General features: G+C 54.9%; 1 protein-coding gene across 3 annotated transcripts; it reads left to right on the top strand.

Annotated features, from left to right (window-relative positions):
* FBXL19 (F-box and leucine rich repeat protein 19) lies at positions 1-27,312 on the top strand. Of its 3 annotated transcripts, none has more exons than XM_025370381.1 (11): positions 1-543; positions 3,117-3,317; positions 4,685-4,828; positions 4,949-5,035; positions 5,122-5,340; positions 5,847-6,008; positions 7,761-8,272; positions 19,262-19,425; positions 19,524-19,685; positions 25,260-25,478; positions 25,583-27,312. In XM_025370381.1, the coding sequence occupies exons 1-11, from the start codon at positions 502-504 to the stop codon at positions 25,759-25,761; spliced, it is 2,091 nt and encodes a 696-aa protein (XP_025226166.1). In that variant the 5' UTR covers positions 1-501; the 3' UTR covers positions 25,762-27,312. The 3 variants fall into 3 exon arrangements, with proteins under 3 accessions (XP_025226166.1, XP_025226168.1, XP_025226167.1); XM_025370383.1 differs by having other exon boundaries at positions 446-543; positions 3,155-3,317; positions 5,847-6,010; XM_025370382.1 differs by lacking the exon at positions 1-543 and adding an exon at positions 1,957-2,150.
* The last annotated feature ends 157 nt before the right edge of the window (positions 27,313-27,469 follow it).

Raw genomic sequence — 27,469 nt, 5'->3', positions numbered from 1 at the left:
AAGCACCGGCGCAGAGGTCGAGGGGCGAGGTCGCCATCTTTACCGTAGTCCTCTCCCTTATTTCCGCAGGGAAGAGGCTAGGCGCCTGGACTACACATCCCGTGTCACCGTCGCCCCAGCCCTGCAGCCGCCATCTTTGCCGGTGGCCCCGCCCCATCCCCTTCCATTGTCTCGACTGGAGATGATAGACGTGAGCCGGGGGACTGCAACTCCCGTCAAGCCGTGCGCCACTGGTTGGGGGGATTTCGAGACCACAGGCGGGCGAGGTGCCCAAGGTGGTGAAAAGCGGAGACCGGGAGAGGCTAGGTGGCCTGCCATCTTTATGGTAGTCTCCTCGTCCTCCTGGTTCCGCCATTCTGAAGGAACACTGGAAGGCTAGAAAACTACTAATCCCATCGCACCTCGTAAGATCGACTACTAGTCAGGTGTAGGTCCCTCTTCCGCCATCTTGCTTGTAGTCCTCGTTCCTTTTCACCTTTCCATTGTTCCTGACGAGTAGAAATGGCAGCGGGAAGGCAGCAGATGGACTGCGACTCCCGTCAGGTATCACACACGCGGAGGGTTGTGGACAGGAGGGCGTGTGAGTGCCTGGGAAGGAGGTCGGGTTGGGGGAGAAGGCCATCTTGTTTGTAGTCATCGTTCCCGCTCCTTCTCGATGTTCTGCAACTGGGAGCCTCGGGGCAACGGGACTCTAACTCCCGGCATCCTTGGCTCCCGGCTGGGCACGCCCTCCGCCATCCTGTTTGTAGTTCCCGCTGCCCCCAGCGTCCCATTGTTTCCCCGTAGTATCAGTGGCTGCAGGACTACAACTCCCGTCGAGCCCTGCGCGCGCTCGTCCTAGAAAGTGGAGGTGGTGGAGGAAGGAGGGGGAAGGGGGCGGGGTTCCTCTGGGAGAAGGAGGGAGTAAAGAGGAGGAGGAGGAGGAGGAGGGAAGGAGGAGGGAGGGGAGGGGGAAAGAGAGGAGGAAGGAGGAAGGAGCTGAGGAGGGATGAGAGAGGCGGCCAGGGCCCCGGGCCGTAGCAGCGCGGGGCTGGGGGACCAGGGGGGTTAAGACACCCCAACTACCCCCTTCCCCTTTCCCTCTCCCCCTCTATCCTTTCCTTCCACCCTCCCGCTTGAGGAGGGGGATTTATTCAAATTTTATTTAAATCCCTATCTCCCGAGGGTCGCGCGCTGGGGGGAGGGGGAGAGGTCGGGGGTGCGCGCGGGCTGGGGGGGCGGGGCCGGAGCAGCTTCCTTCACCCCCCTCCGCTCGCCTCGTAGCCGTAGGGCAGGGGGTCGCAGTCCAGGGGCGGGCCCAGGGGAGGGGGGCAGGTTACAGCGACCCCCCCCTCCCCGGGAACCGGCGGTGGGCGGGGTTTGAACCCCGGAAACGGTGGGGGGGGGCCCAGGCCTGGCCCTGGACCCCTGGGCAGTGGGGTCCGGGAAGGGGCCAGTTAAAGGGCCAGGGGCGCTGGGGAGAGGCGGGGTGGGGTGGGGGGAGGGGAGCTGGGACTCGGACCCGGGACTGAGTGGGCCCCGGGCAGAAGCTGAGCACCCTGCGCCCAAGGAGCCCCCGTTGGCCTGGGGGGGCTGAGGGACTGAGCCCCCCAGAGCAGGACCTCCCCCTGGAAGGGCCGCGCCGCAGCCCGTGGGAGGGCCTCGCCCCCGGCGCCCCCCATCTCCACTCGCCGCCGTCCCGGCCTCCGCCGGAGGGAGGGGCCGAGCGCCCTCGGGGGGCCGTGGACCCCGGCGTTCTGAGCGTTCCGCGCCCCGCGCCGCCCGGCCCCCCCGCCGCCGATGGCCGCCGACCCGCCGGGAGCTGCCGAGAAGGGAGAGATGGCTCCCGGGACACGTGTGAGGTGGGTTCATGCGGCTCCTCCTCACCCCTAGACCTGGGCAGCGCCCACTCCCATTCATCCTCAGCCCGGCCTCTCTCTACCTTCCCCGCCCCCAGCCTCACCCTCTCTCTGCTCCAAACTCATCTCCAGCCCTCCTTCCTATGACCTCTCCACCCTGGGGAACTGGCCCTCCTTCCTAGACCCTGCTTCTCCTTGAAAGCCCCCACCCCCGCTTGCAGTCGCCGCCCTCCAGGCCCCTCCCCTGGAGCGCTGGAGGGCCCCTTAGCCCCATGGATGGGTATGGAAGTCCCTGGAAAGGGGGAATCTGGGGTAAGACTCTTACTGGAAAGAGACCCTCCGGGCTTCTAATTCCACATGGGATCTTGGAGGATCTGGTTTCCATGGGAGGGGGAGCCCAAGGGATTCTAGATGATTAGGGATGAAAGCAGCCCGGGATGCTGGGGGGCCTAGGACTGATCCCAACCTGAGTTCTGGGGAGATGTCAGGCTGGATTCTAGAATCCCAAGGAATCTGGGAGATTGCCCAGGTGGACCTGAGGGATCCAAGAGGAGGATGTCCTGGAGGAGGAAGCCCTGTGGGGAACAAGAGGGGCTGAGATCTTGGGCTGAGAAGGGTCTCTGAAGAAGCATCTCCTGGATTGTCGGAGCCCTGGGATGTTAGTGGGCAGAGGAGATCGTTAGGGGCTTGGGGGCAAGGATCTCGCTAGATCTGGGGAGGATAACTGGGTTGAGGGGAAGAGAGATTGGATGGCTGCTGTGGATGAAGGGCGGTGGAGGGGTGGGGGGAAGAAAAGTCCGGAGCTTCCATCTAGGAATCTGTGGGTATCTGGGAGGTGAATCTGGGCAATTTACCCCAGATTGAGGATGGGGAGAGCCTGGGGTATTCTACAGTCTGATAACAGGGGAAGAGTTGGGACCTCTCCAAGCTAACACCACGAACAAGGAGTGCCTGACCTTTCCAAGGAGCTCCAGTGTGTGGGGATGGCAGAGGAGAGGGCTTGGGTATCCCCTCCTGCTCCCGGGGCTAGGGGAGGGACCCTGAGGAAGCGGTAGAGGAGCTAGACCGGGAAGCAGTTCTTGGGCTCCTCTTGAGCTGCTGCAGGGAGACAGGCCATGAGTAGAGGATTGGCCCCCAGATACACAGGACGGGGTGACCTCATTGTCCCCCTGGGGAAGAGGGCAGGCTCTAGCTGTCTATGGGTGGAGGGAGCTGCTGGGAGTCTCCCAGGCCAGGGCCCCAGTGGGCCCATCTGACCCTGCCACCATCCACCCACAGCCCTCGGCGTTGCTGACGCCCCCAATGTCGTCGAGCAGCCGGGGGCCGGGGGCCGGAGCGCGCCGACGCCGAACCCGCTGCCGCCGCTGCCGGGCCTGTGTGCGAACTGAGTGCGGGGATTGCCACTTCTGCCGAGACATGAAGAAGTTCGGGGGGCCCGGGCGCATGAAGCAGTCGTGCCTGCTCCGGCAGTGCACTGCCGTGAGTTCTGCCCCCACCTTTGAGCTCTGCCCACCCTTCCCAATACCTCCCTGGGATGGCTGGTGACTGCCTCCCAGCCTGTCCTGTGGAGTAGCTGTTTGTTCACTAGCTCATTTCCTCCCTTCATTCACTAGTTTGTGTCAACCTCCATTTATGTCCTCAACTCCAAGCTAGGGGCAGCATCCAGGTGCACAGAAGGATCTGACCTAGTCCCTACTTTGAGGCTCTTCCCAGCTCTCAGAGTCACACCCCCACAGAATGCCCAACCCCTGCTTTACCACCCCCCAAGAGGTCTCTGTGCAGGAGGGGGCCCATCCCCAGAGATGGCCCCCTTCCAACAGGTCTTGCCCTTCTCTGGCCTATTCCTCACCAAGGGTGGTCTTGGATTTGAGGCCAAGCTCACCCTTTATGTGACCTTGAGCAAATCATGTTGAATGAACCTCAGGTTCCTTTTCTGTAAAATGTTTCCTTTGCTGAGTTGTAAAGATTAAACAATGGCATGGACGCGAATGTGTCTACCACAAGGCCCAGCACACAGTAGGGATTAGGGAAGCATGGGTTTCCGCCCTGCCTTCCTCATCCTTTGAGCGTCCCTGGGCTCCAGAGCACGGCCCTTCCCCAGGAGCCTCGAGGAGCCAGCTGCATCCTGCGTCCCCCTCCCCACTCTGCCACCTCCCTCTCTTCCTCCTGCTGCTCTTTCCTGGTTGGTCTCTTCACCCTTCAGCCCCTCACTTCTTTTCTCCCCCAACCCCTTGCCTCACTCTTTCTTCTCCCACTACCTGCATCTTCCTTGATTCTGCCGCATCCTTGTTATGACTCAGTTCTACCACTGTCTTCCCCAAAGTCACACTGCCTGAGGCTGCCCCCACTTCCCCAGGACTAGCGACTTCCGTAGTGTTCCCAGGGGGTCTTGCCAAAACCGGGTTCATTGTGGGATTCAGAGCAACCCTTGGACTCTCATGGAGCGACCTTGGTATCACCCCAAGCTGTCTTCCCCACCCTCTGAGTGTTACTGTCCTCTCCAAAGCTAGTTGTAATTTCAGGGTCACACTGGCCCTGGGTCCAGCTATAACAGTCACAGGTTATAACAGCTACGTATCAGTGTCTCTCATGTATCATCTTGCTCTCCCAAGAGTCCTGCGAGGGAAAGATTCTTAGCCCCATTCTGCAGATGCAGAAATGGAGACTTAAGGAGGTTAAATTAGTTGCTTGAGGTCACACTCCCCAAAGGAGCAAACTCAGGATCAGACCCAGCTTGGCCGGTGGGTGCTGCACCTCATCCGGCAGCTGGCCAGGGTCCCTAGAAGGAAGGGTCTTTCCCCTGTTGTTAGCTTTCGGGGCCCCTGATGTCCCCTCTCCCCCAACAGCCCGTGCTCCCACACACAGCTGTGTGCCTCTTGTGTGGGGAGGCTGGGAAGGAGGACACGGTGGAGGGAGAGGAAGAGAAATTTGGTTTGAGCCTCATGGAGTGCACAATCTGCAACGAGATCGTCCACCCTGGCTGCCTGAAGGTGATGGCCCTGGGACCCTGGCAACTGGGGTGGGGCAGATTGTCAGGGAGCAGGGAGTCGGGGGGACCCGGGCTCTGGGCTTCCTGGCCAACCCCCCACTCGCTGCCATCTTGCCTACAGATGGGGAAGGCTGAGGGTGTCATCAATGCAGAGATCCCCAACTGCTGGGAGTGCCCTCGCTGCACCCAGGAAGGCCGCACCAGCAAGGTAGGGGCTGGGCTGGGTTGAGCTATGGGTAGGTGGTGGGTCGGGGAGCTGTGCAGGCCCTCACCCCCAGCTTCCGTCCCACCTAGGATTCAGGTGAGGGGCCTGGCCGCCGTAGGGCCGACAACGGCGAGGAGGGCGCCAGCTTGGGGAGCGGATGGAAGCTGACAGAGGAGCCGCCGCTTCCACCGCCCCCGCCTAGGCGCAAGGGCCCCTTGCCTGCCGGCCCCCCCCCAGAGGACGTGCCTGGGCCCCCCAAACGAAAGGAAAGGGAGGCAGGGAATGAGCCCCCCACCCCAAGGAAAAAGGTGAGCCACGGAGCATGCTCACTAGGCCTGGCCTTAGGAATTCTGGGACCTGTAGTCCTGGCTGGTTCTGTGGGGGTGTGTGGGCTTGGGAGCGGTGCTCCGTGGGTTCCCCCAAGGGCTGTTGGGAGATGTAGTTCAGGAGTTGGGTGGTGGGGGAGGATAGAGCATGCTCAATGTGGAGGAGGGGGGGACAGGTGAGGTGAGCTGGCACTGCTGGAAGCTTTGGGAGCCCTGGGTGGGTTAGGGAGGCAGGAGAGAGCATGCTCAGATCATCCCTGCATGGGAGGAGGGAGGGGCTGGAGAGGGCCTGAGGGGAGGAAAGAGGAGATGGAGCATGCTCAGTGGGCTAGGACGCTGGGTGCAAGGTGAGCATGCTCAGAGTTATCCCTGGGTCGGGGGCTTCTGGGACTTGTAGTCTAAGAGGAGGGCATGGACCTTAGATTTCTGACCCATGAGGGCCTAATGGGGTCTCTCCCTTCCCCCATATCTCCCTCTCACCCTGGTAGGTGAAAGGAGGCCGAGAGAGGCACCTGAAGAAGGTGGGTGGAGACGCCTGCCTCCTCCGAGGATCGGACCCAGGCGGCCCGGGCCTGCTGCCCCCCAGGGTTCTGAATCCGAGCCAGGCTTTCTCATCCTGCCACCCTGGGCTCCCTCCCGAGAACTGGGAGGTGTGCCGGGGACCTCCTCCCTCCCCTTCCCACCTTCCCTTGCCCCACCCTTCACCCTGGAGCCTGAGGACTATCCCTTCCTGCTCACCTTGTTCTGCCCCATCCCCACTTGGCTGCGGTGGACGTCTGAACTCCTGGGATGAGTTGGGTGGGAGGGTGGGTTGTGTCCAGGCCACAGGAGCCCCTGACTTCCCAAAAACCCTTAGGGCTCATCTGACCTACTTGCCTCATCTTTCCAAGCCTTACAGGGGAGAGAACTGAGTTCAAATTTCTTTGTTTACTCTTTGTATGGTCCTAGAAGCTTGTCGGCCACCCTGAGCCTTATTTTTTGTTGTTGTTGTTTTTTTTTTCTTTTGTTGAGATGGGGTCTTGCTCTGTCGCCCAGGCTGGAGTGCAGTGGCGCAATCTCAGCTTACTACAAGCTCCGCCTCCCAGGTTCACGCCATTCTCCTGCCTCAGCCTGCCGTAGCTGGGACTACAGGGGCCCGCCACCATGCCCGGCTAATTTTTTTTGTATTTTTAGTAGAGACGGGGTTTCACCATGTTAGCCAGGATGGTCTCGATCTCCTGACCTCGTGATCCGCCTGCCTCGGCCTCCCAAAGTGCTGGGACCTTAGTTTCTTTATCCATGAAGTGGAGATGCTGCTGTCTGCCTTGCCCCCTTATTCTGCAGAACTGTATATGTCTAATGAGGTTCTGAAAGGCAGTGAGCTTTGTAAGCTATAAAATTTACTAGATTCAAGGGAAATAAGGCCCAGAGAAGTTTGAAGACTTGTCGAAGTCATACAGTAAAGCCAGAATTGAGATATTACTTGGCATGGACACTCAACACAGGAGTCTGCCTGATTGGGTCCAAATCCTGCCTTTGCTGTTTGTCAGTTTGTAACCTTGGACAAGTCACTTCGTGCCTTTAAGCCTCAGTTTCCTCATGTCTGAAAAGAGTGGCCCAGGTCAGCACTGCGTTAGGACTGTGAGGACGGAGTGAGTCAGCCGGTGTGGGGTGCTGCTCATGGGGCCAGTCACTGTTACCCTCGGTTGGTGGACAGACGCCTGCTCCAGCTGGTCTGGGTAGTAGATGATGAAGCAGGGGCTTCCCACAGCCATCCAGAGTGGAGGGCAAGCCAGAACTCAAAGCGGGTCTCTCATTTCTCCATTCCCTATTGCTTTTGGAATTGCCTAAGCCATGCAAATCCATAAGGGCTGGAAATTTATTTTCTTTTCTTTCCTTTTCTTTTCTTTTTTTTCTTCTTTTCTTTTCTTTGACAGTCTCCCTCTGTCGCCCATACTGGAGTGCAGTAGTGCAATCTTGGCCCACTGCAGCCTCCACCTCCTGGGTTTAAGCAATTCTGCCTCAGCCTCCCGAGTAGCTGGGACTACAGACTTGTACCACCATGCCCAGTTAATTTTTGTATTTTTAGTAGAGAAGGGGTTTCACCATGTTGGCAGGATGGCCTTGATCTCTTGACCTCATGATCCTCCCGCCTCAGCATCCCAAAGTGCTAGGATTACAGGCATGAGCCACCACGCCCAGCTAGAAATTATTTTAATTAGCACCCTTCTGTTACCAATGAGGAAACTGAGGCCCAGGGCCCGGCAGTGGCTTTAGCAAGGTCTCCCACTGTCCTGAGCAGAGCCAGGGCTGGAACTCAGGACTCTCCCTTGGGCTGTTCATCCCCTGATGACTCCTCGGGGTAGAGGGGTGGGAAAATGTATCCCAGGCCCTAGAACAGCATCAACCCTGTCTCCCTGCAGAAACCAAAGCCGCCTTTGGCCTCTGCAGAGGGCCCAGCGGTGCCATCCCCGTCCCCGCAGAGGGAGAAGTTAGAACGTTTCAAGCGGATGTGCCAGCTGCTGGAACGGGTGCCTGACACCTCCTCTTCCTCCTCGGACTCAGACTCCGACTCCGACTCTTCGGGCACATCGCTGAGTGAGGACGAAGCCCCCGGCGAGGCCCGGAATGGGCGACGGCCAGCCCGGGGCAGCTCTGGCGAGAAAGAGAACCGCGGGGGGCGGCGGGCTGTGCGCCCTGGCAGCGGGGGGCCCCTGCTCAGCTGGCCCCTGGGCCCCGCCCCACCACCCCGGCCTCCACAGCTGGAGCGGCACGTGGTGCGGCCCCCGCCTCGAAGCCCTGAGCCCGACACACTCCCCTTGGCTGCTGGATCCGACCACCCCCTGCCCCGGGCCGCCTGGCTTCGCGTCTTCCAGCACCTCGGGCCACGGGAGCTGTGTATCTGCATGCGAGTCTGCCGAACTTGGAGCCGCTGGTGAGTGGCCTGGACAGGCCTGCGTTCCGTGGCCAGCAGGCTTCCCGCTTGCTGGGTGACCTGCGGTAGGTCTCTGGCCCTCTCTGGGCCTTGCTTTTATATTGGGGATACTTCTCTAGCGTGTACAGATTACAGTGCATCCTTCTGTGTTTACCACATGCAGGTTACTTTGCACTTACGGGCTTATTTAACCCCCCAGACAACTTTGAGGTAGAGGTTATTTTCCCCTTTTTCAGATGAAGCTGAGGCCCAAGGTCATGTGGAAGGGAAGTGGTGGTAGAACCAAGCATTGGAACTTAGGCCCTTTGGCTCTGATGCCTTTCCTCCTAATAGTAGCGATTATATTGAGTGTCTGGTGTGTGTCAGCCATAGCACTGAGCGCTGTACCGCATTGTCACTTCTCATACTGCCACTTCCGAAAACAGTCTGATGGTTGGTTCCATTCACATAGGAGAACGCCATGTGCTGGGCTGCCCCTGCCCTCGAAAGACAGCCAGGCTTGAACCTCCTGACTCAGTTCCTGCTTTCCTTCTGCCCTGGAGCCACCACTAACACCCTCTGCCCATCCCCCATCCCCGCAGCCTCGATTAGAAATGTCGGTCATCCTCCGGAGCCTCTTGTCTTCTTCTCTGATCTCGCCCCCAACAAAATTCCTCCTTCTCTCCATCAAACTCCCACAGTGCACTGTTCCCCTCGTAGAGCACACAGAGGCCTTCGGCGTGTTGACAAGCCTTCATTCATTTACTCATTTCATGTTCCCGTCAGTTGCTGGGGTGGGAGCAGATAACTGTGTCTGTTTTATCTTCATGTCCCTAGCACGGGACAAAGGGCGGTGTGAGTGCCCAAGAAATGTTGCAGTAAACGAGGCTATCAGGCTCTTTCCCAGGGACTCGCTGTGGCTGGGACCAGGCTCCCTGTTGGGCACTGCACCAGGGTTAGCTGATCTGACCTTCATAATGGCAGCCCTGTGAGGGAAAAGGGACACCTGAAGTTATAGTACAAGTTCATGGCTGAACTCAAACTCTAGTCTTCTTTTGGGACCAGCTCTGGGCCACTGGTGCCTTCTGGTATCTGCAGAGATTGTGCAGCCAAAAGTACCAGAGTGTAAGCTCTGAAGGCAAATTGCCTGCGACAGAATCTGTTTTTTGTTTTTTTGTTTTTTTTTTAAGTCGGAGCCCCACTCTGTGACCCAGGCTGGAGTGCAGTGGCACGATCTTGGTTCACTGCAACCTCTGTCTCCCGGGTTCAAGCAATTCCCCTCCCTCGGCCTCCTGAATAACTGGGATTACAGGCACCCACCACCGTACCCGGCTAATTTTTTTTTTTTTTTTTGTATTTTTAGTAGAGACAGAGTATCACCATGTTGGCCAGGCTGGTCTCCCAACTCCTGACCTCAAGTAATGTGCCCGCCTCGGCCTCCCAAAGTGCTGGGATTACAGACATGAGCTACCGGTTATGGTTACAGCTGATGAAGCTGTAAACCATTAGGCCAGTCACTTAACTTCCTGTGCCTTGGTTTCTTCATCTGAAAAACCAGATAATCAACACTCTTGCATAGTGTTTTCTTGAGCTAATACACAGGAAGAACTGAGCACAGTACCTGGGAAATAGAAACTACTGAGAAAGAGCCCTCATTGTAGCCAGTATTTACTTAGTTGCAAATAGTTGCTGAAAGCACAGCCTGTTAGGCCTCAGAATGTAGATCTGTGCCCTTGAAGAGCATATAGTTAAGCTGCAACATAGAAGCAGATAGTTACAGAAGTTGCAGGGGATGATACCCGCCTCATGTACTAATCAAGGAAATGTTTGCTGAGGCCCCTTCAAGGCCAACTCTGTGCCTGGCATGTGGGAGCCAGACTGAAAGGGACCTAATTTCTGCTTCAACGGGAGACATGTGGCCTGAAGCAGACAAAGCGAGAGGCAGTGGCTCCCAGTGTAGGCCCTGGAGTCTGCGTCCTTGGGTTTCACTGGCTGTATGGCCATGTGTGGAGAGCGATACCTCTCCAGGCCTTGGTTTTCTCATCTGCGGTCTGGGTTTGTATGCATACTCATCTTGTGGGGTTAAGTGAAGTGATTCCTGCAAAGCCCTCAGCACAGTGCCTGGAGGGACTAAATAATCAGATGGCACCTCTCAATGAAAAGGACAAGAGCTGGGGAGAGCAGGGGCCTGTGGGGGCACAGCAGAACCACTCAGGAGGCTCTACCAGGTCTGGGCACAGAAGCAGCAGCAGTGGGGAAAGATTTGCAATGATAACTTTTTTTTTTTTTTTGACGGAGGCTTGCTCTGTCGCCCAGGCTGGAGTGCAGTGGTGTGATCTCGGCTCACTGCAGCCCCCGCCTCCCAGGTTCAAGTGATTCTCCTGTCTCAGCCTCCCAGGTAGCTGGGACTACAAGTGCCCGCCACCATGCCTGAATATTTTTTTTTTTTGAGATGGAGTCTTGCTCTGTCACCCAGGCTGGAGTGCCTGGGCGCAATCTCCGCTCACTGCAACCTCTGCCTCCCAGGTTCAAGTAATTCTCCTGTCTCAGCCTCCTGAGTAGCTGGGACTACAGGCATAGAGCACCACGCGCGGCTAATTTTTGTACTTTTTTAGAAGAGACAAGGTTGACCTCAGGTGATTCGCCTGCCTCAGCCTCCCAAAGTGCTGAGATTACAGGCATGAGCCACCACGCCCAGCCTAGTTTTTGTATTTTTAGTAGAGCTGGGGTTTTGCCATATTGGTCAGGCTGGTCTCGAACTCCTGACCTCAGGTGATTCACCTGCCTTGGCCTCCCAAAGTGCTTGGATTACAGGTGTGAGCCACCTTGCCAGGCCTTTTGTTTTGTTTTGTTTTGTTTTTCTTTTTTAGAGAGAGGTCTGTCTCTGTTACCCAGTCTGGAGTGTAGTGGTGCAGTCATAGCTCATTGCAGCTTCAACCTCCTGGGCTCAAGCAATCTTCCTGCCTCAGCCTCCTGAGTAGCTGGGATTGCAGGCACATGCCACTGTGCCTGGCCAATTTTTAAAACTTTTTGCAGGAACCGGCGACTTGCTGTTACCTAGGCTGGTCTTGAACTTCTGGCCTCAAGTGATCCTTCCACCTTGGCCTCTTAAAGTGTTGGGATTACAGGCATGCGCCACTATGCCTGGCTAATTTTGTATTTTTAGTAGAGATGGGGGTTTCTCCATGTTGGTCAGGCTGGTCTTGAACTCTTGACCTCAGGTGATCCAGCCACCTCGGCCTCCCAAGTGCTGGGATTATAAGCATGAGCCACCACGCTCGGCGTAAGAACTTTTTAAGAAGTGGAATGGCTTGGGCCAGGCATGATGGCTCCTGCTTGTAATTGCAGCACTTCAGGAGGCCGAGACAGGTGGATCACTTGAGGTCAGGAGTTCGACACCAGCCTGGCCAACATGGTGAGACCCCATCTCTACTAGAAATACAAAAAATTTAGCCAGGCATGGTGGCACACAGCTGTAGTTCAGCTACTCAGGAGACTGGGACAGGAGAATCAATTGAACTTGGGCGGCAGAGGTTGCAGTGAGTCGAGATCATGCCACTGCACTCCATCCAGCCTGGGCAGAGAGAGTGAAACTCTGTCTCAAAAAAAAAAAAAGCCGGGCGTGGTGGCTCATGACTGTAATTCCCAGCACTTTCGGAGGCCGAGGCAGGCAAATCACCTGAGGTCAGGAGTTCGAGACCAGCCTGGCCAACATGGTGAAGCCCTCTCTCTACTAAAAATACAAAAATTAGCTGGGCATGGTGGTGGGTGCTTGTAATCCCACCTACTTGGGAGGCTGAGACAGGAGAATCGCTTGAACTCGGGAGGCGGAGGTTGCAGTGAGCCGAGATCGAGCCACTGCACTCCAGCCTGGCCAACAGAGCAAGATTCCATCTCAAAAAAAAAAAAAAAAAAAAAGTGGAATGGCTTGGACTTGGTGACTAACTGGCAGTGGGGACAGCAGGGTAACCCTCAGGTGAGTTTCTGACCCAGGAGCCTGTATGGGCAACAGCATCATTCCCCAGGCTCAGAAGGAGCATGTTCGGGGAAGGTAAAGAGCTCAGATGACTGACGTGTGTGGTGTGCTCAGGAAGTGTGGGTCTGATGCTCAAGAGAAAGATACAAGTTTGGGAGTTCTCAGCCTGTAGGTAGCAAGCCAAGCAGCTTTGATGAAGAGGGCAAAAGATCATACATCAGTACTTGTGAGTTAGAGTAAGAGCCTAGCCAGAGAATTGGAGGAGCCCACGGCCAGAGGTATGCCCCTGAGTAGAGAGTGAGGCAGGAGGGAATGTGGTGAGCAGAGGTGGATGCTGGCGACAGGCCATGGGAGATCAAGGACCAGGAAGTGGTGGTTGTATTTTACTACCAGGAGGCCTTGGGTCCTTAGCTGTGCTCTGGGGGTGGAGGGGGGTCCAAAGCCAGAATGAATGGAGTCAAGGGCATCAGCTCCCAGGAAGGGACTTGATTTGTTTGTTCCTGCTGTGTCCCTGGTGTCTAACGGCACCTGGCGGACAGTGGGCAGTGAGATCATCTTCGCTGAATGAGTGGAGGAGAGGAAACCAGGATGCAGGGTGGAGAGATGTACAGAGGGTGGCGCTGGAGAGGCATGTGTCGGGGAGAGCAGGAGGCTGAGGCTTTCCTGTCTGGTGGCTCCCATCTTCTCTTGGAACTGGAAAGTGAAGTGATCCCTTAAGAGTGAAGAGTGGAGAGAGGGTGGCAGGGGAGGCATGCAGGGTTTGTTGAGTTGCAAGGAAGAGGGTTGGGGCTTTTGAGGACATGGATAGAGAGAGGGCAGCGAGGAAGGGACTGGAACCCAAGGTGATCATAGTCGGGTAGGGCCTGGAGGTGGACAGATTGGAGAACAGTGGTGGCTCAGTGACCTCCAAGAGGGCAGAACTGGCAGTGCTTGGAGCCCTAGGGGCTGTGAGCCCTCAAGGGGCAGTAAGGGCTGGTCCAACTCTTTGTTCCCCGGGGCTTCTGCAAGAGGGACGGTTAGGATTGGAATTGAGGGTTTGCAGGTCAGCCTAGTAGGAAAGGACTCATTGCGGGGTGGCTGGAGTCCAGGAGGAAGTGAATGGGTTAGGGGACTTTGGTGTCAAGCCACATGTCTCTGGGATGATGGCACACCTTGGCTCTTAGAGCTTTCCCTGCCTCTTGTCTCAGTGTCATTCTCCAGCTTAGAACCCACCTGTGGCTCCCTGTCACCCTCACAACAGACGCCCACCATCGCAGTCCTGTTGGACATATGGACATGAACTGGGCCCACTGACTGCACCAACCACTTCCCTGAACTGTGTCCCTTCCTTGTCGCAGCAACCTCTGAAGGAAGCGCTGTTCTTCACCCCACTGTACAGTTTGGGAAATGGAAGCCCACACAGGGCGAGTGACTTGCCTGAGGCCCCCCAAAGCCTGGAGGTGGCAGAGTTGGGATTTAGATCCTCACAGCTCACATCCTCAGCTCTGGGCTCAGTGACCATGACAGTCTGTGGCCTGGCATTCCAGCCTTCCTTGACACCCTGCCCCATCCCTCCTTTGCAGCTCCACCCATGCCTCTTCTCTCGTCAGAATTCAGGCTTTCCACCCAGGCTGGCTAGGTAGAACCCTCCCTCTGCTACCTACCACATGGTAGTCGTGGTGCCTCGAATATGTTTCTCAACCTCTCTGGGCCTAATTTTTTTTTTTTTTTTGAAATGGAGTCTCACTTTGTCACCCAGGCTGGAGTGCAGTGGCGCGATCTCAGCTCACTGCAAGCTCCGCCTCGGGTTCACGCCGTTATCCTGCCTCAGCCTCCCGAGTAGCTGGGACTACAGGTGCCCGCCACCATGCCCGGCTAATTTTTTGTATTTTTTTTTAGTAGAGATGGAGTTTAACCGTGTTAGCCAGGATGGTCTCAATCTCCTGACCTCATGATCCACCTGCTTCGGCCTCCAAAAGTGCTGGGATTACAGGCGTGAGCCACCGCACCTGGCTTTTTTTTTTTTTTTTTTTTTTTTTTGAGGCGGAGTCTGACACCCAGGCTGGAGTGGGATGCTGTGGTCTCAGCTCACTGCAACCTCCGCCTCCCTGGTTCAAGTGATTCTCCTGCCTCAGCCTGCCAAGTAGCTGGGACTACAGGCGCGTGCCACCACACCCAGCTAATTTTTGTATTTTTAGTAGAGACCGGGTTTCACTATGTTGACCAGGCTGGTCTCGAACTCCTTATCTCGTGATCCGCCCACCTTGGCCTCCCAAAGTGCTAAGATTAACAGGCGTGAGCCATCGCGCCCGCCTGCCTTATTTTCTTTACTGTAGAAAGGAGATGATAATGGTAATGTTGACTTCCTAGGGCTGGCATGAGGTTCAGTGCTTAATGCATGGGACAGTGCCTGGCACACAGTGAACCCTGGATAATGGCTGGTTAGTAGTGCTGAAGTCGCTGTGATCAGCATGACTCTGGTTATGATGATGAGTTCCTGTGGCCTGGGGTTTCCAGAGCTCTCCGTTTTGTCTCTCGTGGGCCTGGACGCAGGTTCTTCCCCATCTGGAACACATACCCTCCTCCCCCTCCCCTTGCTGAAGTAACTGCTGCTTTCTTTGGAGTCTCAGGTCAGGCATTGTCCCCCCAGGAGGCTCCCCCACCCAGTCCTTGAGGTGACTCTTTACCATGCCACCTGTCGCCTCAGTTACTGTGGACTGTCCATGTCTCTCTGACTGTATGGCAGGAACCTGTCATCTTTGCCTCCATGCCCAGTGGAAGCCAGACACTCAGCCCTCAGTGACTCTTGGTTGCCCCTCTGAGGTTTAACCCTAGTGTCCTGGTTGTGCAAGAGCAGGGGGACTGATGAGCTCTAGCCAAGGAAGGGTGTGGGAGACTTCCTGGAAGAGGAGGCACTGGAGCCGAGCCACGAAGGCTCTGGGTTGGCATTTCTGGCAGAGGCACAGCATGTGCCACAACGTGTTGGCATTAGACAGCACTGTGTCTGTAGGTGGGCAAGTAAGTGTGTGGCCTGGCCCTTGTGCAGTATGATACAGAAACACAGTTGGGGGCCTGTGGGTGCCCCCAGGGAAAGGGGCTTCCTTTCAGCTGTGGACTGTGGAAGGGAAGTGGCTTCAAGGAAGTGGTGACAGTTGTGGCGGGGTCACAGTGGGCAGAGAGAGGTTTTGGATGTGGCAGATGTCACTGATTTTCTTGCTCACTGAAAGAGCAAAGGAGCAGGACCTAGGGGCAGAAGCTGGGTCGGGCGTCAGTTGGTTTTTTTCCTTTTCACGTTTTGAATTGGAGAGATTTGTAGATGTTTATTAGTTGAGAGGAAGGAATCAGGAGAGGGAGAGGCTGGAATGCCAGAAAAGCAGGGTGAGGGTAGGAGGGAACAGGAGAGTGGGTGGCAGAGGGGTGAAGGTGTTTGGACTAAAGCCTTGGTGTCTGTGCTCTCAGCCCTCTCTAAAACGTCACACCAGGGCTGGGCCGGGTGGCTCACGCCTGTAATCCCAGCACTTTGGGAGGCTGAGGCAGGAGAATTGCTTGAGCCCAGGGGTTCAAGACCAGCTTGGGCAATATAGTGAGAACCCCATCTCTATTTAAAAAGAAAAAATTAGCTAAGCATACCTGTGGTCCCAGCTACATGGGAGGCTGAGGCAGGGGGATCACTTTTTTTTTTTTTTTTTTTTCTCTTTTTTGAGACAGAATCTCGCTCTGTTGCCCAGGCTGGAGTGCAGTGGCCAGATCTCAGCTCACTGCAAGCTCCGCCTCCTGGGTTCACGCCATTCTCCTGGTTCAGCCTCCCGAGTAGCTGAGACTACAGGTGCCCGCCACCTTGCCCGGCTAGTTTTTTATATTTTTGTTAGTGGAGACGGGGTTTCACCGTGTTAGCCAGGATGGTCTCGATCTCCTGACCTCTTGATCCGCCTGTCTCGGCCTCCCAAAGTGCTGGGATTACAGGCTTGAGCCACCGCCCCTGGCTGGCAGGGGAATCACTTAAGTCCAGGAGTTTGAGGCTGCAGTGAGCTATGATTGCACCACTGCACTCTAGCCTGGGCGACAGAGTGAGACCTTGTCTCAAAAAAATAATAAAACGACACACTGGGCCTCTGGAGTAGGCCTGGCATTTTTCAGTGACACAAAAGTATGGCTTAATCCGTCTGTGAGTTTTGGAAAGGAAGTCTTGTCCATTGGGTGCTTTTTCTAACACTTCTCTGATACTTACCTCCCTGTTTAACAAAAGTAGTCTTCAGGTAGTAGCCTAAAGCAATGGCAACACCTGGCTAGGATTTAATAACTCTGGTCTGGTTTTTTTGTGTTTATTTTATTTTATTTATTTATTTTATTTATTTAATTTTTGAGATGGAGTCTCGCTCTGTCGCCTAGGCTGGAGTGCAGTGGTGCAGTCTCGGTTCACTTGCAAGCTCCGCCTCCCAGGTTCACGCCATTCTCCTGCCTCAGCTTCCCGAGTAGCTGGAACTACAGGCGCCCACCATCATGCCCGGCTAATTTTGTTTTTGTATTTTTAGTAGAGATGGGGTTTCACTGTGTTAGCCAGGATGGTCTCGAGCTCCTGACCTTGTGATCCACCTGTCTCGGCCTCCCAAAGTGCTGGGATTACAGGCGTGAGCCACCAAGCCCAGCCTTTTGTGTTTATTTTTAAGATTAACCTATTTATGGGAAAGAATACTAGTTTTAAGTGCAAAGAGGAGATGATTCAAAGATAAATCATGTTATGCAGATAAGTGAACAGCAAATACTGGAGCTTGGGAATCACCGCCCCAGCCCAGGGCTTCTGCAAGGAAAAGCCTTTCAGAGTCATGAGGGCAGGGAGGGAAGCAAGAGACAGATTCCCTTGAACGCCTGAGCTCAGGAGTTCAAGACCAGCCTGGGCAACCTTGTCGCTACTAAAAATAAAAAATAGGCCAGGCGCAGTGGCTCACGCCTGTAATCCCAGCACTTTGGGAGGCCGAGGTGGGCAGATCACCTGAGGTCAGGAGTTCGAGACCAGCCTGCCCAACGTGGAGAAACCCCATCTCTACTATAAATACAAAAAATTAGCCAGGCGTAGTGGTGCATGCCTGTAATCCCAGCTACTCTGGAGGCTGAGGCAGGAGAATCGCTTGAAATCGGGAGGTGGTGGTTTCAGTGAGCCAAGATCATATTATTATACTCTAGCCTGGGCAACAAGAGCGAAACTCCATCTCAAAAAAAAAAAAAAAAAAGTGTGGTGGCATGTGCCTGTGGTCCCAGCTGCTCAGGAGGCTGAGGTGGGAGGATGGCTCAAGCCCAGGAGTTTGAGGTTGCAGTGAGCTATGATCGCAGCATTGCACCCCAGCCTGGGAAACTAAGCAAGATGCTGTCTCAAGGGAAAAAAAAAAAAAAAAAAGCTTCCTGGGCCTGCTTCTGACATAGTCCATTGAGTCTCAGAGGCATTTCCAGATATGCCTTTGAGAACTACTGAACGAGAAGAGAGTTCTCAAACTGAGTCCAAAGGAACTTTGGTGTACTACAGTGTTATTAGATTACCTTGGGAGAGGTTGGGAAGGGTTCCTGGGGAAGTAAGTTTGAGAAGCCCTTCTCCAGTTCACTGCATGTTTTTGTTTGTTTTTTGTTATTTTTGAGATGGAGTCTCGCACTGTCGCCCAGGCTGGAGTGCAGTGACGCGATCTCGGCTCGCTGCAACCTCCACCTCCTGGGTTCAAGTGATTCTCCTGCCTCAGCCTCCCGAGTAGCTAGGATTACAGGCGCCCGCCACCACGCCTGGCTAATTTTTTGTACTTTTAGTAGAGATGGGGTTTCACTATTTTGGCCAGGCTGTTTTCGAACTCCTGTCCTCGTGATCCACCCACCTTGGCCTCCCAAAGTGCTGGGATTACAGGTGTGAGCCACTGCACCCAGCCCACTGCATGTTAGATAGTCTGTCAAGGCCTGTGGAGTGCTGGGGTTAGGAAACCTGTTTAATGTTGTTCAGGCCTCATTCAGTAGCTTCAATATTTGGGACCTAAAAGGCCTTCCATAATCAGAGAATAAATGAAATGCTGTAGATGAGGAGGTGGGGGAGAGTGGTCAGTGGAAGCTTTTAAGTAATTACTAGCTTGATTCATTCATTACAAATGCACAGCTGGGTGCAGTAGCTCATGCTTGTAATCCCAGTGTTTTGGGAGGCCAAGGCAGGAGGATCACTTGAGGCCAGGAGTTCAAGACGAGCCTGGGCAACATAGTGAGACCCTGTGTTTGCAAAAAAGTTGTTTAAAAATTAGCCAGGCGTAGTGACATGTGCCTGTGGTCCCAGCTACTCAGGAGGCTGAAGTGGGAGGATTGCTTGAGCCCAGTAGGTTGAGGCTGCAGTGAGCCACGATAGTGTCCAGCCTGGGTGACAGAGTGAGACCCTGACTCAAAAAAATTTTTTTTCAAAAAGTGGAAAAGGCAAATCTGCCCTTGTGGAATTTACATTCTAGTTGGAGGAACACAGTAATGTAATGGGAAGATATTAGGGCTGTAAGTCCAGCTGCGGGCAGCTGGCTGTCAAGATGGGGCAGGTGTGGATCAGAGGCAGAGATGAGTAAAGAAGGCAAGGACCCAAGAGCACTGGAACTCAGTTAGGAATCGAGAAGCCCAAGGGTGGCTGGAGACGACTGGATAACACCAGTCCCATTGGCATGACATCAGGCAGCATATGTGGCATTTGTGTATGTGTTGGGCAGCATGCTTTCTATGCTGGGAGGCCCACAGCTGGAATGAGCCCGTGTGACCTGACAGCTGCCCTGTGGCCAGGCAGAGTGAGGGGCTATTGCCTTTGATCATAAACGAGGCTTCTGAGGCTCAGGGAGAGGAGCAGACTTGCCCAGGGTCTCATTTCCAGTTAGTGATGGAGTTGGGTTCCAGTCCCAGTGCTCTTGGCTGAGGCCAGGTGCTTCTTGCCACCCTGTTGTCTGTGTGGCCAGAAGAGAGCTGAGGTACACCCTTGGAGCTGGAGCTGGGGAGCCGGGGAACTGTGGGCTGCTGAGAACTGAGGGCTGAGGTCTCTGTCTCCCCCCTGTGGCCACTAGGTGCTATGACAAGCGTCTGTGGCCTCGAATGGACCTGAGCCGGCGGAAGTCACTAACCCCGCCCATGCTCAGTGGTGTGGTTCGCCGCCAGCCCCGTGCCCTGGACCTCAGCTGGACAGGTGTCTCCAAGAAGCAGCTCATGTGGCTTCTGAACCGACTACAAGGTAGGGTGTGTGGTGTGGAGGACAGGGTGGTGACGGGGACAGGCCTGGGATGGAGTCCTCACAGCACCTGCTTCCTGACTGCCCCCCCCTCCCCGCAGGCCTGCAGGAGCTGGTGCTCTCTGGCTGCTCCTGGCTCTCCGTCTCTGCCCTGGGCTCAGCCCCACTGCCAGCCCTGCGGCTCCTGGACCTTCGCTGGATCGAGGATGTTAAAGACTCCCAGCTCCGGGAGCTGCTGCTGCCTCCACCAGACACCAAACCAGGTGCAGCCTCTGTTTGCTTTTCTGGAGAATGGGCTGGGCAAGGGTAGGGTAGGAGGCCTCTCAGGTGTCTTCTGACTCATGCTGGATGGTAAAGTATTTGAAGAAAGGAAAGAACACATGAGTTTGAATAGGAAGGCCCTGGTTGGGCATTATTCATTCATTCACCCACCTGCTGTGTACTTTGAGCCTTGAAAGGGACAGGGTTTTCCCAGGGAGCATGAGACCCAACAGTTTGGTGGGGCAGGAGGCCCATATTGGCAGAGGGGGATGCTGGAAGCAGAGGCCATCTCTCTTCATCTACTTAAATCTCATCATCCTTTAGGCCTGGGTATAAATGCCACTCCTCTAAGAAGCTCTCCCTGATCCCACCCCACACTGAGCTCAGAGTCCCTCTCAGCTTTGAGAGCAGCCCACCAGCATAATACTGGGCAATTGTGGAGTGCCTTGATGCACATCTGTGCCCTCCTGCCAGGGTCTGCAGCTCCCTGAGGGCAAGCACTGGCTGGTGCCCCAGCACCTTCTCAGTGGCTGCTTTGCAGATAGCTGTTGAATGAATAACTTGAATGAGCAGGCAATCAGGATTGGAGAAGTCTAGTTTGATGAAAGATTTTCAAAAGGAGATTTGCAGGCCCCTGAAATAAGATAATCCTTTTGTTTGTTTGTTTGTGTTTGTATTTTTTGAGACCATCTGGCTCTGTCACCCAGGCTGGAGTGCAGTGGCGAGATCTCAGCTCACTGCAATTTATGCCTCCTGGGTTCAAATGATCCTCCCTACCTCAGCCTCCTAAGTAGCTGGGCCTACAGGCGTGTGTCACCACGACTGGCTAATTTTTTTTTTTTTTGAAAGAGTCTCGCTCTGTCACCCAGGCTGGAGTGCAGTGGTGCAATCTCGGCTCACTGCAACCTCTGCCTCCTGGGTTCACACCATTCTCCTGCCTCCACTACCACGCCTGGATAATTTTTTGTATTTTGTTTAGTAAAGACAGGGTTTCACCATGTTAGCCAGGATGGTCTCGATCTCCTGATCTCGTGATCTGCCCGTCTCGGCCTCCCAAAGTGCTGGGATTACAGGTGTGAGCCACTGCACCTGGCCCCCTAAACCTGGCTAATTTTTTTATAATTCTTATGGAAACAGGGTTTCATCGTGTTGCCCAGGCTGGTCTCGAACTCCTTGTCTCAAGTGATCTGCCTGCCTCTGCCTTCCAAAGTGTTGGATTATAGGCGTGAGCCACCACGCCCAGCCAGAAGAATCTTTTCTTTTGGAGTTCTTTCACCCCTCTCTTTCATAGTTCCCTTCCTCCCACCCCACCTCCTCCACAGCAGCCCTGGAAGGGGAGAATAGAGAAGCAACTAGGATTCTTTCCACATTCTAGATGAGGCACTGGAGGCCCAGAGGGATTGATTGCTGTAGGTCACCCAGTCAGGCAAGAGCACTCAGCCATTGTCCACTCTTACTGGAACCGGACTGAGTTGGAGAGCTATGGGTAGGGGGTGAGGTGGGCATTGGGAATGGTGCACCCTGGGAGGTGGGAAGGTGCTGGCTGGTCCATTTCCTCCTGCTGGAATTCAGATCAGTTCAGCCCTTTATCAGGAGGTCACGAAGGTGGGCCTTTTTTTTTTTTTTTTTTTTCAGTTTTATTATTATTTTCTTAACTTTTAAGTTCAGGGGTATATGTGCAGGTTTGTTATATGGGTAAACTTAACTTTTAAGTTCACGGGTATATGTGCAGGTTTTGTTACATGGGTAAACTTGTGTCATGGGGGTTTGTTGTACCGATTATTTCGTCACCCAGGTATTAAGTCTATTTACCATTAATTATTTCTGCTGATCCTCTCCCTCCTCCCTCCAAAAGGCTCCAGGGTGTGTTATTCCCATGGATGTGTCCATGTGTTCTCATCATTTAGCTCCCACCTTTAAGTGAGAACATGAAATTTCTGTTCCTGCATTAGTTTGCCAAGGATAATGGCCTCCAACTCCATCCATGTTCCTGTAAAGGACATGATCTCGTTCTTTTTTATGGCTGCATAGTATTCCATGGTGTATATGTACCACATTTTCTTTATTCGTTCTATCATTGATGGGCATTGAGATTGATTCCATGGCTTTTACTATTGTGAACAGTGCCATACACCTTCCAACTCTTGCCCAGCTTAAATGCCACCACCTCAGTGAAATCCTCACTGATGCCCACTCCTTCCTGCCCAAGCCAGAAGTGACTTCTCTTTCCTCTGCTTTCCTCTATGGGCCTTTCCTCCTTGGGCCTTTAGCTGTGGCCCAAGGTTGAGGGCATCTGTAAAGGTATCCCCTTTCCAGGCCCTTGGCTCCTCAAAGACAGGAGGAGGGGTTACAATTTAGGACTTGCAAAGTCAAGTGCCCATTGAGTTGACCTGGGAGGTAACAGAAGTGATGCATTGGTGCAGGACATTAGGAGTGGCACCTAGCCGCCCAGCTCCCCACAGTCATCATCTGGTGGGAAGGAGTGCCTAGTGAGGCCAGGTCTTACGATTCTTCAAGGAAAAGCTCAGTATATAAATTTATTTATAAAAATGTCCTTTTTGTAGTGTTAGTCATTAAGGACATTTTTAGCATTCTGTAGACTCCATAAAACACGTTTGGAGGGCAGCCTCATGGTTCGTGCCATCTGATCTATTAATAGTTTATCTTAGGGATAGGCTGGTGCCTGGGAGGCAGACAACATTGTGGTAAGAGTTCAGATTCAGCATCACCGGGCCTGGGTTTCCTGGCCGTAAACAGGAATGATGATCAGAGATCTTGTCTCCCAAGGCTGTGGTTCTTAAAGTATGGTCTGGGGACCAGCAGCATCCACAACACTGGAGAACTTGTTAAAAAAAAAAAAAAAGTAAACCCTGGGCCAGGCGTGGTGGCTCACACCTGTAATCCCAGTACTTTGGGAGGCCGAGGTGGGCAGATCACTTGAGGTCAGGAGTTCGAGACCAGCCTGGCCAACATGGTGAAACCCCGTCTCTACTAAAAAAAATAGAAAAATTAGCCGGGCATGGTGGCACATTCTTTTAATCCCAACTACTTGGGAGGCTGAGGCAGGAGATTGCTTGAACCTGGGAGGTGGAAGTTGCAGTGAGCCGAGATTGCACCACTGTACTCCAGCCTGGGCTACAGAGCGAGACTCCATCTCAAAAAAAAAAAAAAAAAAAGTAAACTCTGGTCAGGCGCAGTGGCTCAGGCCTGTAATCCCAGCACTTCGGGAGGCCAAGGTGGGAGGATCAAGGCTACAGTGAGTTACAGAGAGGTTGAGGCTGCAGTAAGCTGTGATTGTACCACTGCACTCCAGCCTGGGTGACAGAGCAAGACCCTGTCTCAAAAACAAATGAACCTGTAGACCTGCCTAAACTCTGGGGATGGGACAAGCAATCCCTTTTTTTTTTTTTTTTGAGATGGAGTCTTGATCTGTCACCCAGGCTAGAGTACAGTGGCGCAATCTCGGCTCACTACAACCTCTGCCTCCCGGGTTCAGGTGATTCTCCTGTCTCAGCCTCCTGAGTAGCTGGGATTACAGGCATGCACCACCACGCCCAACTAATTTTTTTGTATTTTTAGTAGAGACGGGGTTTCACCATGTTGGCCAGGCTGGTCTCGAACTCCTGACCTGATGATCCGCCTGCCTCAGCCTCCCAAAGTGCTGGGATTACAGGCGTGAGCCACCGCGCCCAGCTGGGACCAGCAATCCCTTTTAACCAGCCCTTCCAGGTGACTTTGAAGCCTCTCTAGTTTGAGAGCCATTGGCATAAAATAAATGTAGACTATATTCTTTGGATGCCAAGATGAGGGGTGTGAACACTTGGATCCTGCAGATTGGGGAGCAGGGAGCCTGTGAGCTCAGACCTGAAAACCAGGGACAGAGGGACATGGGGCAGGCAGAGTCTCTCAGGCAGGGCCACTTGTGGAATGTGGCCCAGGTGTTCAGGGGTAAGGGAGAGGAGTTAGCAGCTGAGACCTTATAGGAACTGGGATGTTCTACCAAGGAGGCTAGACCTCTTTGAGGCACCCTCAGAGAGTTTTAGAGAAGGGATGCTGTCCCATTTGTATTTGAGACCAGCTTTCTGGATGCCAGAAAGAAGAGCAGAGAAGTGGAGCAGGTGAGGAGGCTGGGCCAGGAGTTCAGGCACCAGTTGTGTTGACCCCGAGTGGTGACCAGGGAGAAAAGAGAGGCTCCTGATGGGGACTTACTGACCATGGAGGGGTGGGAAGTGGGAGAAGGGCCTGGATGGTAGGCCCATCAGGGATGTCATGTGTCTGATGAATGAATGAACGAAAATAAATTGAACACCTACTGTGTCTCAGTTGCTGGGACTACAGCAATGAACAGCAGACAAAAATTCCTGCCTTGGTAGTACTGACAGTCTTGTGGCAGGAGAGAAAGATTAATAAGAAAAATGTATATATGGCCGGGCGCAGTGGCTCATGTGTGTAATCCCAGAACTTTGGGAGGCTGAGGTGGGTGGATCACAAGGTCAGGAGTTCGAGACTAGCCTGGCCAATGTGGTGAAACCCTGTCTGTACTAAAAATACAAAAATTAGCCAGGCATGGTGGTGTGCGCCTGTAATCCCAGCTACTCGGGAGGCTGAGGCACGAGAATTGCTTGAACCCGGGAGGCGGAGGTTGCAGTGACCCAAGATCACACCACGGCACACCAGAGCAAGACTCTGTCTCGGGGGGTAAAAAAGAAAAGGAAAACGTATATATGTCAGAAAAATGCATATAATATGTCAAATGGTGAGAAAGGAGGAAAAATTGATGCAAGGAAGTGGTGGGAGTGTGGGGAATTACATTAGTTTTTGCATTGCTATAAAGAAATACCTGAGGCTGGGTAATTTATAAAGAAAAGAGGTTGAATTGGCTCAGGGTTCTGCTGTACAGGAAGTGTGGTGCCTGCATCTGCTCAACTTCTGGGGAGGCCTCAGGTAGCTTTTACTCTTGATGGAATGTGAAGGAGTCTGCATGTCACATGGCAAGGCAGCTAGCAAGAGAGAGGAGAGGAGGTCCCCAGACTCATTTATTTATTTATTTATTTATTTATTTATTTATTTAGAGATGGAGTCTCGCTCTGTTGCCTAGGCTGGGGTGCAGTGGCACAATCTTGGCTCACTGCAACCTCCACCTCCTGGGTTCAAGTGATTCTCCTGCCTCAGCCTCCTGAGTAGCTGGGATTACAGGCACCTGCCACCATGCCCGGCTAATTTTTGTAGTTTTAGTAGAGACGGGGTTTCACCATGTTGGCCAGGCTGGCCTTGAAGTCCTGACCTTGTGATCCACCCGCTTCGGCCTCCCAAAGTGCTGGGATTACAGGCGTGAGCCACCACGCCTGGCAGAATATTGTAGTCTCAAATACAATAATCATGGAAGGCCTCTGATGAGGTGATGTGAGGAGTGGACAGATGAGGTCAGGTCATGAGGGTGTTTTTGAGAAGAGCAAGCCACAGAGTGCAACAGGTCACTCACTCATGTGGGAAGCAGGTGGAGGAGAGATGGTCTGGATACCTGGGCGCAGGGATGGGAGTGGCCAGGAGTGCTGACCTCTCATCTGGCTGCCCAGGGCAAACAGAGAGCCGTGGTCGGCTGCAGGGGGTGGCAGAACTGCGCCTGGCAGGTCTGGAGCTGACAGATGCCTCCCTGCGGCTCCTGCTGCGCCACGCACCCCAGCTGAGCGCCCTGGACCTGAGCCACTGCGCCCACGTCGGGGACCCCAGTGTTCATCTCCTCACGGCCCCCACGTCCCCACTCCGGGAGACCCTGGTGCACCTCAATCTTGCTGGTAAGCACAGTCCCCCATCCGTCCTGCCAGCCTGTGGGTCCCCACGGCCAGTGCCAACCCCTTGCTCACCTGCCTGGTCTCAGCTGCCACTGCCCCATCCCCAGGTTGCCACCGCCTAACGGACCACTGCCTCCCGCTGTTCCGCCGCTGCCCTCGTCTACGCCGCCTAGACCTGCGCTCTTGCCGCCAGCTCTCACCCGAAGCTTGTGCCCGGCTGGCAGCCGCCGGGCCCCCTGGCCCCTTCCGCTGCCCTGAGGAGAAGCTGCTTCTCAAGGACAGCTAGTTGGGCGCCCCCCACCCTCCCCCGGACTCGACAGGAGCCTGGACCTCCGGCTTCATTTCACCCCTGCTGGGAGGCCAGGTTCCCACCTCACCATCCCGGGATTCCTGAGTGTCAGTGACTTGGGATTCCCACCCAGGGACTCAAGCCAGCCACCCCCTTCTTTCCCCCCTGCACTGATATCTCTGGGGGTTTCTCCTTCCCTTGTCCTCCCCCTGCTACCTGCTTCATTGTCCATCCCCTGGGGGGAGTGGGTCAGAGGTACTGGAGGGTGCTGAGCCGAAGGGACGGTGGGAGGGGGGTTATGGTTCAAGTGTTGGGGGGGAGAATGGGGAAAGGACACACAGAGGATATGGGAGCCAGGGGCTGGGGGAGGTGGAAGGGGCGGGGGGTGGGGCAGACAGCAGACCACCAAGGGTTCAGGGAACAAAGACCAGTTACTTCGATTGGGGGGTGGGGGGGGCCACAAAAGGAAAACCGGAGGAGCAATTGGGTATCCAGGTGTCAGAGGTAGGGGAGCCAGGGGCAAGCCGGGGCTGAGCTGGAGGTGGGGATGAGAGCAGGTGTGGGGACAGCAATACCCCCTTGGGGGTCACCTCTCTGCTTCCCCCCTCCCCAGGCTTCAGTTCCTTCCCCCGACCCTGACTCCTTGAACGTCACTGAAAACGGCAGCTATTGTAAGGAGTGGGGGCCGCGGGCAGCCGCTCTTCAGCTCGCGGCCCAGGGGAGTGGCGAGGGGCGCCCCAACCCCTGCCCGCCTCTCCGCACAATACTTGAACATTCATCTGTACTGAAGTGTTACTTGAACCGGGGGAACCTCGGACCTGGGGGAGCCGGAGTGTGAGGGGGACTGGACCAGCTTGGACTGAGACCTGAGACCGGGCCGGTGGGTGCCCATTTGGGACTGCGCCACCCCCAGGCTCGTTCTTGTTTTACTGTATTGAGCGGCGGCACCCGCCGGACCTGCATTATGGCTGGGGGCGCAAGCCCAAGGATGGGGACTATGGGACTCCTCCAGCCTGGCTCTTCCCACTCTTTCATCGTCACGGAAACTTGTATCCCATTTGCCCAGGGAACTGCCACTCCTGGTTGCCATGGAAATAGCAGCCAACGGACACCTCCCGATGCCAGTGCTAAGGCTGGAAATGGCCCCTCTTAGTTGCCATGGGAACCTAGTAACAGACTCTGCTGGCCCTCCTTCCCGCCCTTTCTTTCAGCGAGGGGTGGGGCTTCGGAGCCCGGGGGAGGAGCCGGGTCAGGTCCCGCCCCTTCACGCAGGCCTCCGGGGGGCCGGGGCTTACCATGTAGGGGAGGGGAGATCTATCCACATACCTCAGGTAACAGGGAGGTGCGCGGGTGGGGGGGGAGGGCTGGGCGGACCAAAGGCCGGAGGGGAGGGGCCTGGGGATCGCGAGAAGCTTGAGGATGGGGCCGCTTGAGGGAGGGAGGAGGCAGCCCGGCAAGGGGCAAGCGGGGGACCCAGCCGGGCTGGGCCCCTGGGCCCCGGGTCTGTACAATACGGTTTGCTATAAAATTCAAAATCTTCCAGCCGGGGCTGCGGAGTTCGTGTGTGTGTGTGCGGGGTCCCTACCTACAGATGAGTGGCCTCACCTCTCTTGGGTTCATTTTGGGAGGGATTTGAAAGTGTGGACACCTGGGGTATCCAGCTGTACCTTGGAGGTGGCTGTGGCTGGCGTGCACCTCGGTGGGG

Source organism: Theropithecus gelada, chromosome 20 (genome assembly GCF_003255815.1).
Source record: "Theropithecus gelada isolate Dixy chromosome 20, Tgel_1.0, whole genome shotgun sequence".
NCBI lineage: Eukaryota > Metazoa > Chordata > Mammalia > Primates > Cercopithecidae > Theropithecus > Theropithecus gelada.
The sequence above is the reverse complement of the archived record's forward strand: the minus strand, read 5'-3'. Positions and strand labels throughout refer to the sequence as shown.